This window comes from Rhinoraja longicauda, chromosome 37, assembly GCF_053455715.1.
Source record: "Rhinoraja longicauda isolate Sanriku21f chromosome 37, sRhiLon1.1, whole genome shotgun sequence".
NCBI classification, from domain to species: domain Eukaryota; kingdom Metazoa; phylum Chordata; class Chondrichthyes; order Rajiformes; family Arhynchobatidae; genus Rhinoraja; species Rhinoraja longicauda.
In genome coordinates, this window is record NC_135989.1 from 3,944,435 (window position 1) to 3,961,076 (window position 16,642).

The window sequence follows — 16,642 nt, forward strand, 5'->3', positions numbered from 1 at the left end:
CTGCATTCTTATCTCGGCCCAAGCTTATCTTCCATGTGAAAATCTAGATGCATTCCTCCCGAGTTGAGGAATACAGAGATTCAAAAGTCTAAGCTCAGAGATTTGGGGCTCAGTCTCACAGACTAGGCCTCTCCTTTTGGGAAAATGAGTTAAAATACGTAAGAGATCATCAGATTCCAACTGTAGTGGGGGAAAGCTCGGTAGAAATACCTTTGAAGCGCAGGCTGGGAGGACATACACCGATCAGCCAAAACATTATGCCCACCTGCCTAATATGCTGTTGGTCCTCCGTGTGCAGCCCCATACGCAGCAGGGTGCGATGCACTGTGTATTGTGACACATTCCTCCCGTAACCACCATTAACATTTTCTGTGACTTGTGCCACAGTCGACCTTCTGTCGGTTCGGACCAGACGGGATAGCCTTCGTTGCCCTCGCGCATCGATGACCCTTGGGCGCCCAACACCCTGTCTGTCGCCGGTTTGTCCCTCCTCGGACCACTGTCGGTCGGTACTCACTACTGCTGACCAGGTCTTTACCCCTGCCCATTTCTCCTGCATCCAACACATCAACTTCACGAACTGACTGTTCACTTGCTGCCTAATATATCCCACCCCTTGACAGGTGCCATTGTAACAAGATAATCCATGTTATTCACTTTGCCTGTCAGTGGTTATAATGTTTTGGCTGCTCGGTGTACGATATAGTACTGAGGTACATGGTCCTAAAGTGATCAAAGCAGGAGGGTAATTGCTGTGGACAGGTTAGATTCCATGTACCCTCTCCCGGCAACTTTAAGCTGACTTATTTTTTCCTCGGTCCTGGTTCTGATGGAGGGTCTTCAGCCCGAAATGTTTTATTTGGACAGATATTGCCTGACCTGCTGAGTGTGCCAGCATTTTTGCTGGGTGGCGCGGTGGCGCAGCGGTAGAGTTGCTGCCTCACAGCGCCGGAGATCCGGGTCCCATCCTGACTGCGGGTGCTGTCTGTACGGAGTTTGTTCATTCTCTCTTTCTGTAAACTCTGTGGGTTTTCTCCAGGTGCTCCGGTTTCCCCCCACACTCATAGAAAACATAGACAATAGGTGCAGGAGGAGGCCATTCGGCCCTTCGAGCCAGCACCGCCATTCATTGTGATCATGGCTGATCGCCCACAATCAATAACCCGTGCCTGCCTTCTCCCCATATCCCTTGATTCCAGTAGCCCCCAGAGTTCTATCTAACAATCCATCCAGTGAATTGGCCTCCACTGCCCTCTGTAGCAGAGAATTCCACAAATTCACAACTCTCTGGGTGAAAAAGTTCCTTCTCACCTCAGTTTTAAATGGCCTCCCCTTTATTCTAAGACTGTGGCCCCTGGTTCTGGACTCCCCCAACATTGGGAACATGTTTCCTGCATCTAGCTTGTCCAGTCCTTTTATAATTTTATATGTTTCTATAAGATCCCCTCTCATCCTTCTAAACTCCAGTGAATACAAGCCTAGTCTTTTCAATCTTTCCTCATATGACAGTCCCGCCATCCCAGGGATCAATCTCGTGAACCTACGCTGCACTGCCTCAATTGCAAAGATGTCCTTCCTCAAATTAGGAGACCAAAACTGTACCCAATACTCCAGACGTGGTCTTACCAGGGCCCTACACAACTGCAGAAGGACCTCTTTACACCTTTACTGAAATCTTCTCGTTATGAAGGCCAACATGCCATTAGCTTTCTTCACTGCCTGCTGTACCTGCACGCCACCTTTCAGTGACTGGTGTACAAGGACACCCAGGTCTCGCTGCACTTCCCCCTTACCTAACCTAACACTATTGAGATAATAATCTGCCTCCTTGTTTTTGCCGCCAAAGTGGATAACCACACATTTATCTATATTATACTGCATCTGTACAAGAAGATCTCTCTGTTGTTATTAGAGTCAAGAACCATCACTGCCCTCCTTCGTCAACGGTGAGCTTAAGGACTTTATTGGGAAGGACTAAGTTGCTGCTACCCTATGATCACGGTAAAATAAACTGTAAATTATATTCTCTACATCACAAAAGCCATGCCAAAAGAGACAGCAATGACATTGTTAAGTTTGCACATGCAGATTTTAATTCCTAGTTGATTAATATGTTGTACAGCCAGGTATAGATTTAAAATGATATTGTTAAACTTTGTTTTAAACCATTGTTAAAATTTAGTTTTCGAAAATCACTTTTTTTTTAAACTTACCTTAATCAGGATCTCAGAATATTTTTTTTTTGCCATTTAGTCCTTAGCCCTTCTGAAGTAAATGTATTGGACAAATTATTAGACAGAAGAAACTGCAGATGCTGGTTTACAAACTAAAATAGTGCTGGAGTTATTCAGCGGGTCAGGCAGCGTCTTTGGTGGACATGGATTAATTGGTGACATTTCTGGTCGTGACCCTCCAGAGATGCTGCCTGACTTGCAGAGATACTCTCATACGGGCGACACGGTGGTGCAGCGGTAGAGTTGCCGCCTTACAGCAAATGCAGCGCCTGAGACTCGGGTTCGATCCTGACTACGGGTGCTGTCTGTACGGAGTTTGTACGTTCCCCCCCGTGACCTGCGTGGGTTTTCTCCGAGATCTTCGGTTTCCTCCCACACTCCAAAGACGTATACACGTATGTAGGTTAATTGGCTGGGCAAATGTAAAAATTGTCCCTAGTGGGTGTAGGATAGTGTTAATGTGCGGGGATCGCTGGGCGGCGCGGACCCGGTGGGCCGAAGGGCCTGTTTCCGCGCTGTATCTCTAAATCTAAAATCTAAAAAAAAATCTAAAATTTACTGTGTGTGGGTGTATGGAACGAGCTGCCAGAGGAGGTAGTTTAGTTTAGAGATACAGTGTGGAAACAGGTCCTTCGGCCCACCGGGTCCGCACCGATCAGCGATCCCCGCACACTAACACTATCCTACACACACTAGGGACAATTCTTACATTTATACCAAGCCAATTAACCTACAAACCTGCACATCTTTGGAGTGTGGGAGGAAACCGAAGATCACGGAGAAAACCCACGCAGGTCACGGGGAGAACGAGCAAACTCCGTACAGACGGCGCCCGTAGTTGGGATGGAACCTGCGCTGCATTCGCTATAAGGCGGCAACTCTACCACTCCGCCCTTTTGAGGCAGATACTACAACAACATTTAAAAAGAATTTGGACAGGTACATGGATAGGAGAGGTTTAGAGGGATATGGGCCAAATGTGGGCGGTGCTGTGGCACTACAGTGGATGGGGCATCTTGGTCGGCATTGGGAAGTTGGACCGAAGGGCCTGTGTCCGTGCTGTATGCAACTATTCAATGACTGAATAGTTGAGGCAAGGGATCAAAGCTGGAAAGAGATGTTAAATCAAAGTGGACAAAGTTTAAAGAGAAGTATTAAAAGAGAAAATGGTAAACACAGTGGCAGGAAGGGGTAGAGATTGGAAGTGAAAAGGTAAATCAGGTTTCTCAGCCACACGATCATTTTAAATGTTTGGTGTGGGCTGCAGTAAGCACATTATGGAAACTTAACAAATCCACATTAGCGTATAAAGTGGCAAGAGAAGACACACAAATAAGTTTTTTAAACTAGGTTTGAGTTTACTGAGTAGGGAAACTACAGATGCAGGTTTCAATCGAAGGTAGACACAAAATGCTGGAGTAACTCAGCGGGTCAGGCAACGTCTCGGGAGAGAAGGAATGGGTGACGCCTCGACCCGAAACGTCACCCATTCCTTCTCTCCCGAGATGCTGCCTGACCCACTGAGTTACTCCAGCATTTTGTGTCTACCTTTGAGTTCACTGAGTACTTTCCGAGGAATTGGTCGTCTCATTCAGAAGCAATTGTCGTTGACAAGATAGGAAGGGTTTAGGGGGCTATGTGCCAAATGAAAACAAGTGGGAGTAGACCAATATGACAACTTGGTCAGCGTGGACAAAGGTACATAAAATTTCAAAAAGTGCAAAAATGGTGGCGCAGCGGTAGAGTTGCTGCCTCACAGCGTCAGGGACCCGGGTTCAATCCTGACTACGGGTGCTGTCCGGACAGAGTTTGTACGTTCTCCCCGTGACCCGTGTGGGTTTTCTCCGGGATCTCTGGTTTACTCCCTCACTCCAGAGATGTACAGGTTTGTATGCTAAATGGCTTGGTATAATTGTAAAAGTGCCCCCAGTGTGTGTTGGAGAGCGTAAGTGTGCAGGAATCGCCGGTCGGCACGGACTCGGTGGGCCGAAGGGCCTAATTCCGTGTTTCATCTCTCAACTAAACTAAACACAACTGTAGCGGACACATGTTGTGTTGGACCTCTGCAATCCCAAGAAAACATAGCAGTTAGACACAAAATCGAAGGTAGACACAAAATGCTAGAGTAACTCAGCGGGTCAGCAAGCATCTCGGGAGAGAAGTAGTGGGTGACATTTCGGGTCGAGACTCTTCTTCAGACTGATGCTGCCTGACGCGCTGAGTTACACCAGCATTTTGTGTCTACCTTCGATTTAGACAATAGACAATAGGTGCAGGAGGAGGCCATTCGGCCCTTCGAGCCAGCACCGCCATTCAATGTGATCATGGCTGATCATTCTCAATCAGTACCCCGTTCCTGCCTTCTCCCCATACCCCCTGACTCCGCTATCCTTAAGAGCTCTATCCAGCTCTCTCTTGAATGCATTCAGAGAATTGGCCTCCACTGCCTTCTGAGGCAGAGAATTCCACAGATTCACAACTCTCTGACTGAATTTTTTTTTCCTCATCTCAGTTCTAAATGGCCTACCCCTTATTCTTAAACTGTGGCCCCTGGTTCTGGACTCCCCCAACATTGGGAACATGCTTCCTGCCTCTAACGTGTCCAACCCCTTAATAATCTTATACGTTTTGATAAGATCTCGATAAGATTTAGACCAGCATCTGTAGTTTTTTTTCCTATTCCAAAACATAGCAGTAGTTATTTCAAAAGCACAAAGTGGATATCAGAATTTATAAGCAAGGCAGAAAGTGCCGGAAGAACTCAGCGGGTCAGGAAGCATCTGTGGAAGGAATGGATAGACAATGTCGTCTGCCCATTGTGCCAGACCGCTGTGTTCCTCCAGCACTTTGTTTTTTCCTCCACATTCTAGCATCTGCGATCTCTTGTGTCTCCATCAGAATTTATACCTCATTTTCAAAACAGATATTGTTGACGAATTATACTTGGGGTGTAATATTTTATTTAAAAGGAAATCAATGTCCAGAAGAGTATTTTACTTGAACACACCAAATTAAGACTGTGCGTGCAAACATTACAACTTTACACCGTAAAATGTCCAAAACGCTCAGGAAAAAAGAAAGAAGTTATTTGTCTTTTAAAACAAAGTCCTCGCACACGAACTGTATAATGATAAATCTCTCTTTACAATATCACAGCTGGCATGATGACAAAGATAGTCTGTGTGCTGACCAGCTCCATCAGAAATGGGCCTGGGAATTTAAACCAACTTGAAAACTGATCAGACTGTGGAAACTACTTCGCAAAAGAACTCGCCCATATAAAAACAAAAACTAACTGACTGTCAAATATACACACCGATGAGCCAAAACAGTGACCACTGACAGGTGAAGTGAATAACATTGATTATCTTGTTACAATGGCACCTGTCAAGGGGCGGAATATATTAGGCAGCAAGTGAACAGTCAGTTCTTGAAGTTGATGTGTTGGATGCAGGAGAAATGGGCAGGAGTAAAGACCTGAACGACTTTGACAAGGGCCAAATTGTTGTGGCCAGACGACTGGGTCAGAGCATCTCTGAAACGGCAAGGCTTGTGGGGTGCTCCCGGTCAGCAGTGGTGAGTACCGACCAACAGTGGTCCGAGGAGGGACAAACCACAAACCGGGGACAGACAGGGTGTTGGGCGGCCAAGGCTCATCGATGCGCGAGGGCAACGAAGGCTATCCCGTCTGGTCCGAACCGACAGAAGGTCGACTGTGGCACAAGTCACAGAAAATGTTAATGGTGGTCACGGGAGGAATGTGTCACAATACACAGTGCATCGCACCCTGCTGCGTATGGGGCTGCACACGGAGGACCAACAGCATATTAGGCAGGTGGGCATAATGTTTTGGCTCATCAGGTCATAATGTTTTGGCTGATCGGTGTACATTGCATTAAGGTTACACTGTGACACTTGCCAGGCGATGTATGGAACAATAAAGCAATGCACAGTGATGTTGGATACATGTCAGGGGAGGGGGCAGTACAGAGATAAAATGAGGTCGGAGTCAGGAAGACAGGTGGGAGAACTGGGAGGGGATGGAGAGAGAGGGAAAGAAAGGGCTATCTGAAGTTAGAGAAGTCAATGTTCATACCGCTGGGGTGTAAGCTGCCCAAGCAAAATATGAGGTGCTGTTCCTCCAATTTTCGGCTGGGCCTCATTCTGACAATGGAGGAGGCCCAGGACAGAAATGTCAGACTGGGAGTGGGAGGGGGAGTTGAAGTGTCACAATTCGATTGCTCTTCTTTCAGTTTTTGGCACCCTTCATTTATATAGAGACCAGTTCACCCGTTACCACAGAGGTTGGGCTCACGAGCACTCACCTGAAGATCTAGCTCATGGCAGCGCTGAGAGAGCTCATCTCCTGATTCCACCTCCTCGCACAAACTGAACCTCTTCAGCTGGACAGAGAAAGAGACAGAGAGATTTACTTCAGACTTCAGAGATACAGTGTGGAAACAATCCCTTAGGAATGTTGGCCTTCATAACAAGATGAGTTGAGTATAGGAGCAAAGAGGTCCTTCTGCAGTTGTACAGGGCCCTAGTGAGACCGCACCTGGAGTACTGTGTGCAGTTTTGGTCTCCAAATTTGAGGAAGGATATTCTTGCTATTGAGGGCGTGCAGCGTAGGTTCACCAGGTTAATTCCCGGAATGGTGGGACTGTCATATGTTGAAAGACTGGAGCGGCTAGGCTTGTATACACTGGAATTTAGAAGGATGAGAGGGGATCTTATCGAAACGTATCAGATTATTAAGGGGTTGGACACGTTAGAGGCAGGAAACATGTTCCCAATGTTGGGGGAGTCCAGAACCAGGGGCCACAGTTTAAGAATAAGGGGTAGGCCATTTAGAACAGAGATGAGGAAAAACTTTTTCAGTCAGAGAGTTGTAAATCTGTGGAATTCACTGCCTCAGAAGGCAGTGGAGGCCAATTCTCTGAATGCATTCAAGAGAGAGCTAGATAGAGCTCTTAAGGATAGCGGAGTCAGGGGGTATGGGGAGAAGGCAGGAACGGGGTACTGATTGAGAATGATCAGCCATGATCACATTGAATGGTGGTGCTGGCTCGAAGGGCCGAATGGCCTACTCCTGCACCTATTGTCTATTGTCCTTCGGCCCACTGAGCCCGCGCCGACCAGCGATCACCCCGTACACCAGCACTTTCCACACACTAGGGGCAATTTACAATTTTGTACCGAGGCCAACCAATAAACCTACAAACCTGCACGTCTTTGGTGTGTGTGGGAAGAAACCAGAGCACCCGGAGAAAACCCACGCGGTCACGGGGAGAACGTACAAACTCCGTACAGACAGCACCCGTAGTCAGGATCGAACCAGGGTCTCCGGCGCTGTGGGGCAGCAACTCTAACGTTGCGCCACCGTGCCGCCAACTGGTGACGGTAAATTTAATTTGATAATTTGCATGGGATCACTCAATTGACAGGGATCAATGAGAATTCACATAAAAAACATTTGGATTCATTATTAAACATCTTGTATGAATTCATTTAGCAGGCATTTGTCATCTGAACCTGTCACATAACATCACCACCACTGATGTATTTTAATGAGGTAACTCACAGGATTTTTAGCAATGACCAAATTCTATAAATACCTGGCAGTCCACTTCGTTATAGCTGTCACTAGGCACTGGTTCACAAGGGTCCCTGGTCAAAAGCTGGAGGACAAAAAAAAGATCTGATTACTAACTGCAAGAGTCCAGATAGCAGGATGTCTAACTTATTGCTAGTGTGTGGGAAGGAACAGTCGATGCTGGTTTACACCGAAGATCGACAGAAAAATCTGGAGTAACTCAGTGGGGCAGGCAGCATCTCTGGAGAGAAGGAATGGGTGACATTCCAGGTCGAGGCCTTTCTTCAGAAACGTCACCCATTCCTTCTATCCAGAGATGCTGCCTGTCCCGCTGAGTTACTCCAGCACTTTGTGTCTGTCCAACATCGTTAAGGCGGAAAGTAAGAAGGAAAATGTAAACTGGAAACTGATCCGAGGGGTTATAAATAGTAGACTGAATGCTTTTAGTTCAAACACTTCAAGATTGTATGGCTTCACAAACATGCATCAGGCTCAGTCAGAGTTACCCCTGAGGTGGAGAGGCACTGCAGGCTTGAAGGAGTGTGGAGGGGGGCGGGGGTTTCCTTTCATGGGTACTGACCCTGCCTCTGGAGAAAGACGAAGGTTCTCTACCGGGGCAGGCTTCAGCCATCTTCTATGGAGTGGTCTGCTGGAGCAGCAGCATCTCAGCAGCGGAGGGGAAGAGACTCGACAAGCTGGTCAGGAAGGCCAGCTCTGTCCTGGGTTGCCCCCTCGACTCAGTGCAGGCGGTGGGAGAGAGGAGGATGATGGGAAAGCTAACATCGCTGCTGGACAACGACTCCCACCCCATGCAGGACACTGTCACTGCACTGAGTAGCTCCTTCAGTGACAGATTCCTTCACCCCAAGTGCGTGAAGGAGAGATATAGGAGGTCCTTCCTTCCCGCTGCTGTGAGACTGCACAACCAGCACTGCTCCCAGCAGACGAGTCAACAGTAACAGTAAAGGAAAACACAGTAAACGATGACAATTATCCTTATCTTTATTTTTATTTATAATGAATGATATCTTGCTATCCACTTTGCTGCTGTAACACTGCAAATCTCCCTGGTGTGGGACAAATAAAGGGATATATAATTATTATTATTCACTTAAACCACTGCACCCCAGCGAATCAGGCTTCCATTTCATGAGTCTGAAGGATCCTGACCTGAAACGTTTTTGTTTAGCTTAGAGATACAGCGCGGAAACAGGCCCTTCGGCCCACCGGGTCCGCGTTGACCAGCGATCCCCGCACATTAACACTATCCTACACACACTAGGGACAATTTTTACATTTACCAAGCCAATTAACCAACAAACCTGCACGTCTTTGGAGTGTGGGAGGAATCCGAAGATCTCGGAGAAAACACACGCAGGTCACGGGGAGAACGTACAAACTCCGTACAGACAGCACCCGTAGTCGGGATGGAACCCGGGTCTCCGGCGCTGCATTCGCTGTAAGGTGGCAACTCTACCGCCGCGCCACCGTGACCGCCCTTTTCCCCAGAGAAAACTAATTGAATCAGGTCGAAGAAATAAGAGACAAAAGGCGACTGCGTGGTTCCAGTATGGGATTGAGTACACACATATCAAGAGGCAAAACACCTGGAGAAACTCAGCAGTGCAGGCAGCATCTGTGGAGGGAATGGACGGAAGATGTAGCTATGCTGGGATTAGAGGAGTACAGGTCAACAGATCTATGCTGGGAATAGAGGAGGCAGATAAGGTTAGTTAAACTTGGTGTTATGTTCGGCACCGACATTGTGTGGTGAAGGCCATCCCTGTACAGCACTGTATTATAGACACAAAACGCTGGAGTAACTCAGCGGCTCAGGCAGCATCTCTGGAGAGAAGGAATGGGTGACGTTTTGGGTCGAGACCCTTCTTCAGACCCGAAACGTCACCCATTCCTTCTCTCCAGAGATGCTGCCTGACCCGCTTAGTTACTCCAGCATTTTGTGTCTACCTTTGATTTAAACCAGCATCTGCAGTTTTTTTCCTGCAGTTATGTTTATGACGTTTCGGGTCGGGACCCTTCCTCAGGGAATTGGTGGAGAGAGTAACAAGGTTAATACAATGGTTTTTAAACCAGCATCTGCAGTTCATCATGCATACACAATCATGGATGAAATGGGTGCACTGAAGCAAATGGTACATAAATCTTCACATTGCCTTCTTTCCCCCCTCCCCCCAAAGTAGTCTGAAGATGTCCTGATCCAAAATGTTACCTATCCATGTTCTCCAGAGATGCTGCCTGACCCGCTGAGTTACTCCAGCACTCTGTGAAACGTCACCTGTCCATGTTCTCCAGAGATGCTGCCTGACCCGCTGAGTTACTCCAGCATTGTGTGTCTACATTTTCTTTTTTTAGTGGTGACAGAAGAAATGTCCACTTTCCACAATGAATACCCTGCATATCATTCCTTCGTGTTTTGCTCGGGTTTTTAGTTTAATTGTAATGTGCATTACTGTGTCCACTTGGAAAGGAAAGCTACACTGCAAAGTTTCAGTGCTCAGCAGACTTTAACCTGTTCACTGCCAAGTTGGCCATGACCTGAGTGTACTCGGGGGGTGGCACTGAACGGGTTAAGCAGGGAACAACACAAGGCTGTCTCCCGGGGTGACAAGGCAAGATGTACAGGTAATCAAGGAAAGATACAAAGCACTGGAGTATAAGAAAATAACTGCAGATGCTGGTACAAATCAAAGGTATTTATTCACAAAATGCTGGAGTAACTCAGCAGGTCAGGCAGCATCTCAGGAGAGAAAGAATGGGCGACGTTTCAGGTCGCGACCCTTCTTCAGACTGATGTCAGGGGGGCGGGACAAAGGAAGGATATAGGTGGAGGCAGGAAGATAGAGGGAGAACTGGGAAGAGAGGGACAGAGGAACTATCTAAAGTTGGAGAAGTCGATGTTCATAACACTGGGCTGCAAGCTACCCAGGCGAAATATGAGGTGCTGTTCCTCCAATTTCCGGTGGGCCTCACTATGGCACTGGACAGAAAGGCAGAAATGGCCCATGACAGAAAGACAGAAATGGCCCACGACAGAAAGGTCAGACTGGGAGTGGGAGGGAGAGTTGAAGTGCTCAGCCAGATCAGATTGGACAACGTGGACCGAGTGCAGGTGTTGAGCGAAGCTATCGCACTGGAGCGAAGCGAATGCATTGGAGTAACTCAGCGGGTCAGGCAGCATCTCTGGAGAACATGGACAGGTGACGTTTGGGGTCGGGACCCATCAGAGCCATCAATTACCCATCAGTAAACCCGTGCAATAACGGACCTCTATAAAGCGGATTTGGGTTATAGCGCACCAAGCCTCCGTTGCATCGTGCCACTTCTGCCAATTGCCCGAGGAGACGTATAAAATTATAAAAGGACTGGACAAGCTAGATGCAGGAAAAATGTTCCCAATGTTGGGGGGAGTCCAGAACCAGGGGCCACAGTCTAAGAATAAAGGGGAGGCCATTTAAAACTGAGTTGAGAAAAAACTTTTTCACCCAGAGAGTTGTGAGTTTGTGGAATTCTCTGCCACAGAGGGCAGTGGAGGCCAAATCACTGGATGAATTTAAAAGGGAGTTAGATAGAGCTCTAGGGGCTAGCGGAATCAAGGGATATGGGGAGAAGGCAGGCACGGGTTACTGATTGTGGATGATCAGCCATGATCACAATGAATGGCGGTGCTGGCTGGAAGGGCCAAATGGCCTCCCCCTGCACCTGTTGTCTATGTTTCTATGAGCTGGCGGCACCTGACGTGCTCGTGGTTGCGGGAGTGGAGAGAGCAGGCAGCATGAAGGCCGTGTGAGCACCGGGCCCTTCCCCATACTTCCTTGTATTGTATCCGAGCTCCCTGGCCCGTGAATTCACGCGTGTTTAACCCCCACCTCCCCCCAAACCTAGCTTTGGGTTCAACTTTACCCCTCTCACTTGATTAGACACATAGAAACACAGACAATAGGTGCAGGAGGAGGCCATTTGACCCTTCGAGCCAGCACCGCCATTCATTGTGATCATGGCTGATCATCCACAATCAGTAACCCGTGCCTGCCTTCTCCCCATACCCCTTGATTCCACTAGCCCCTAGAGCTCTATCTAACTCTCTTTTAAATTCATCCAGTGAATCGGCCTCCACTGCCTTCTGAGGCAGAGAATTCCACACATTCACAACTCTCTGTGTGAATAAGTTTTTCCTCATCTCAGTTCTAAACGGCCTATCCCTTATTCTTCAACTGTGGCCCCTGGTTCTGGACTCCCCCAACATCGGGAACGTGTTTCCTGCATCTAGCGCGTCCAACCCCTTAAGAATTTTATACGTTATTATAGTGGACAATCAGCAATAATGGCCACCATTCTTCCCCTCCCCCTCCTCGTGATCCATTATTGTGAGGGTTTACTAGAGTGAGGTTAGAACAGTAGAGCACACAAAAACATGACTAGAAAACATGAGGACAAAGGATCTGACTTTGCTCGACCTGCTAATTAAAAAAATACCCCAGCAATTTGAACACTTTTATTCAGACCGAGGGCTGGCTTCAGAGAAACATGTAAATTCGGCCTTGTCTACTCACCTCCTGAATGGCTGTCATGACAACGTGCTGTACAGATTCTTCAAGCGTCATGATGTGCTGGATGTATTCTGGAAGAGACAGGCAGTCTGGTCATAGGGTGACATTGTGGTCGTCTTTATAAAAACAACGCTTGTCTCGACGAGCTCACTCAAATGCAGTCGAGGAAAGTTTCGGACAGGACGATCCGGGGGGAGCTGGACGTCGCTGGCAAAGGCCAGCTTTCTAATCCTGAACCCGGCTGGTATCCGAATTGTTCTGTGTCTCTGGGAATTACGGCACAGAGCAGCTGGGATGAGGCAAGGAATGCCACATGCAAGCACAGCATTCCATTCCGGGGCTGGTAGCCTGGGAGGGGCAAGTGGGGCAAATGGACTTTGCACATTAACAAAAAAAGGAAACCATGGGGCTAACTGTAGATACTAAAACACTCACGGGCAGCAGAGTCCCACAGATCTGGGGCAAAGGTAAAAGATTAAAATACAGCACTCAAAACTGCAGCACTGCACTGACACCCATCATCGGCGGTCACTGGAAGCGAGTGTGACTGTCCTCTCCATACGCCTGTGCGGGCCTTTGTTTAACGTGGGGAGACTGGCGCACAGACAGCCACCACACGGTCCTTGACAGATCTGGGTCAGGATCCAGTGGCGTGGAGTCCAAGACGACCGGGGACCCTTTTCTGCTGCAGCCTTCATCCATCCGCCTTCCCAGCCGTTGTGACGCTCCACTAAAGTCACCCGCCATCCTGTTCCACCGTTGAGGTCTTGGTTGGATCGCTCTTTGTCAGGGACCTCCCCCTCGACCATACCACCATGGGTGACCCTACCAGGAGCGTGGCTCCAGACGGCATCGCTCTCAGGATCTCAGGACCACACGAGCTTCTCCACCACGACACGGTGACAATCCACTGCCACTAAAGTGGGCGGTATTGTAGATAGTGAAGAGGCTTGGCAACAATCGCAGCAGGATCTTGAACGGTTGGGCAGGTGGGCTGAGGAATGGTTGAAGGAATTTAATACAGAGAAATGTGAGGCTTTGCATTTAGGGTAGTCTAACATGGGCAGGACCTATGCATTGAATGGTAGGGCTCTGGGGAGTGTTGTACAGCAGAGAGATCTAGGAGTGCTGGAACAACGTTCCTTGAAAGTGGCGTCACATGTAGACACAGTGGGCAAAAAGGCTTTGGGCACCATTGGACTTCATCAGTCAGGGTATTGAGTATAGAAGTTAGGAGGTCATGTTGCAGTTATACAAGACGTTGGTGAGGCCACATTTAGAGTATTGTGTTCAGTTTTGGGCACCGTGTTACAGGAAAGTTGTTGTCAAGCTGGAAAGGGCGCAGAAAAGATTTACGAGGGTGTTCTCGAGGGATTGAGCCACAGTGAGAGGTTGAGCAAGCTAGGACTCTATTCCTTGAGCGCAGATGGATGGAGGGTGGTCTTATAGAGGTGTACAAAATTATGGGAGGTATAGATTGGGTAAACAAGTCTCTTGCCCCAAATAGGGTAAATGAGAACCAGGGGACGATGGTTTAAGGTGAGGGGGGGGGGGGGGGGGGGGAAGATTTAATAGGAACCCTTTCTTTTACACAAAGGGTGGTGGGTGTACGGAACGAGCTGCCAGTGGAGGTAGTTGAGACAGGAACTATCACAACAATTAAGAGGCATGGATAGGACAGGGTGTGAGGGATATGGGCCAAACACAGGTAGGTGGGACTAGTGGAGATGGGACATGTTGGTCGGTGTGGGCAAGCTGGGTCTAAGGGCCTGTTTCAATGCTGCATGACTCTATCAACTGTAGACCAAGATTAATTGAGTCTCCCTTGAGAATCAACGGTCAGAAGATGTTCTCACCCCTTTCCCCATCTCCTTAAGCAAGCTTCATATCATTTTTAAGTAATGTCAAATGCCATTAATGACACATCATGGGCGGCACGGTGGTGCAGCGGTAGAGTTGCTGCCTTACAGCGAATGCAGCGCCAGAGACCCAGGTTCGATCCTGACTACGGGCGCTGTCTGTACGGAGTGTGTACGTTCTCCCCGTGACCTGCGTGGGTTTTCTCCGAGATCTTCGGTTTCCTCCCACACTCCAAAGACGTACAGGCATGTAGGTTAATTGACTGGGTAAATATAAAAATTGTCCCTAGTGGGCGTAGGATAGTGTTAGTGTGCGGGGATCGGCTGCGGACCCGGTGGGCCGAAGGGCCTGTTTCCGCGCTGTATCTCTAAATCTAAAAAAATCTAAAATCATCCCGTCAACGGAAGGCTCGAGGCCCCCAACCGAACGAGAACAAAGAAGGGAAGAAAATTGAACTGTTTTTCGCCTTCCATCACAGTGAGGAATGTGGAGGAGTCACTGTGGTGGATGTTCATGTTAAAATGTATTTTGCGTGACCTGTTGCTTTTTATTGGTGTGACTGTACGGCAAATCAAATTCCTCGTACGCTGCAAAACATACTTGGCTAATAAAGTATGAGTGTGAGTATTTCATGTGCAATTTTCGGTTGCTAAGCAAATAAATGGTCGCTATTCTGGGAATGAAGTGCATTATCCTCAAACAATCCAAGACCTCAAAAAGAATGATCCAATGCAGGGTTAAAAAAATAATTCTATTATTATCCCACCACGTATTTTCAGAGATAATGAAATGTATCCGTGCTGATATAATGATGTTTTTCATAAGCTTAGTGCCAATTTAGAAACCTTGGCACCCAATAATAAGCAGTGTTTACTACAAACAAGTCAATTGGTAGTGTTTAATTTTAATAAGTAAATTAGGGCGGCACAGTGGTGCAGCGATAGAGTTGCTGCCTTACAGCACCAGGTTGTGCAGTTGTACAGGGCCCTAGTGAGACCGCACCTGGAGTACTGTGTGCAGTTGTACAGGGCCCTAGTGAGACCGCACCTGGAGTACTGTGTGCAGTTGTACAGGGCCCTAGTGAGACCGCACCTGGAGTACTGTGTGCAGTTGTACAGGGCCCTAGTGAGACCGCACCTGGAGTACTGTATGCAGTTTTGGTCTCCAAATTTGAGGAAGGATATTCTTTCTATTGAGGGCGTGCAGCCTAGGTTCACGAGGTTAATTCCCAGAATGGCGGGACTGTCATATGTTGAAAGACTGGAGCGGCTAGGCTTGTATACGCTGGAATTTAGAAGGAGAGGGGATCTTATCGAAACATACAAGATTATTAAGGGGTTGGACACGTTAGAGGCAGGAAACATGTTCCCAATGTTGGGGGAGTCCAGAACCAGGGGCCACAGTTTAAGAATAAGGGGTAGGCCATTTAGAACGGAGATGAGGAAAAACTTTTTCAGTCAGAGATTTGTAAATCTGTGGAATTCTCTGCCTCAGAAGGCAGTGGAGGCCAATTCTCTGAATGCATTCAAGAGAGAGCTGGATAGAGCTCTTAAGGAAAGCAGAGTCAGGGAATATGGAGAGAAGGCAGGAACGGGGTACTGATTGAGAATGATCAGCCAGGATCACATTGAATGGCGGTCGGTGCTGGTTTGAAGGGCCGAATGGCCTACTCCTGCACCTATTGTCTATTGGTTCCATCCCGACCTCGGGTGCTGCCTGTGCGGAGTTTGTATGCTCTCCCTGTGACCATGTGGGTTTCCACCGGGTGCTCCGGTTTCCTCCCACACTCCAAACACTTGCAGGTTTGTAGGTTAATTAGCTTATCTAAATTCCCCCCAGTGTGTAGGATGCGAAACTGCGATCACATATAACTATTGTGTGGGTGATCGTTGGTTTGCACAGGGTTGGTGGGCCGAAGGGCCTACATCCACGCTGTATCTCTAAATTAAGCAAAGTTTTAGGAGCATCATTTAGGAGAAACGTGGTCGCAATGTGGGTTGATTGGCTTGGGTACTATTGTAAATGATTCCTAGTGTGTGTGTTGGATAGTGCTAGTGTCTGGGCTAATCGCTGGTCGGCACAGACTCGGTGGGCCGAATGGCCTGCATCCGCGCTGCATCTCTCCAATATGGACTTTCACCACACCCACATGGTCAGGTGGTAGACCCGACAGGACAGCTATAGGCAATAGGTGCAGGAGTAGGCCATTCGGCCCTTCGAGCCAGCACCGCCATTCAAAGTGATCATGGCTGATCATTCTCAATCAGTACCCCGTTCCTGCCTTCTCCCCATACCCGCTGACTCCGCTACCTTAAGAGCTCTATCTAGCTCTCTCTTGAAGCCAGGGGCGGCACAGTGGCTCGGCGGTAGAGTTGCTACCTTAC

At 48.1% G+C, this 16,642-nt stretch overlaps 1 protein-coding gene across 3 annotated transcripts in view; it reads right to left on the minus strand.

Moving 5' to 3' along the window:
- hook2 (hook microtubule-tethering protein 2) overlaps positions 1–16,642 on the minus strand; it is a 78,514-nt gene that overhangs the window by 38,246 nt on the left and 23,626 nt on the right. For all 3 annotated transcript variants that reach the window (XM_078429427.1, XM_078429426.1, XM_078429428.1), the window contains 3 exons: positions 12,402–12,469; positions 7,853–7,915; positions 6,560–6,637 (listed from right to left, as the gene is read on the minus strand). In XM_078429427.1, the coding sequence (XP_078285553.1) occupies positions 6,560–6,637; positions 7,853–7,915; positions 12,402–12,469 (209 nt within the window). The remainder of the gene's footprint in view (positions 1–6,559; positions 6,638–7,852; positions 7,916–12,401; positions 12,470–16,642) is intronic.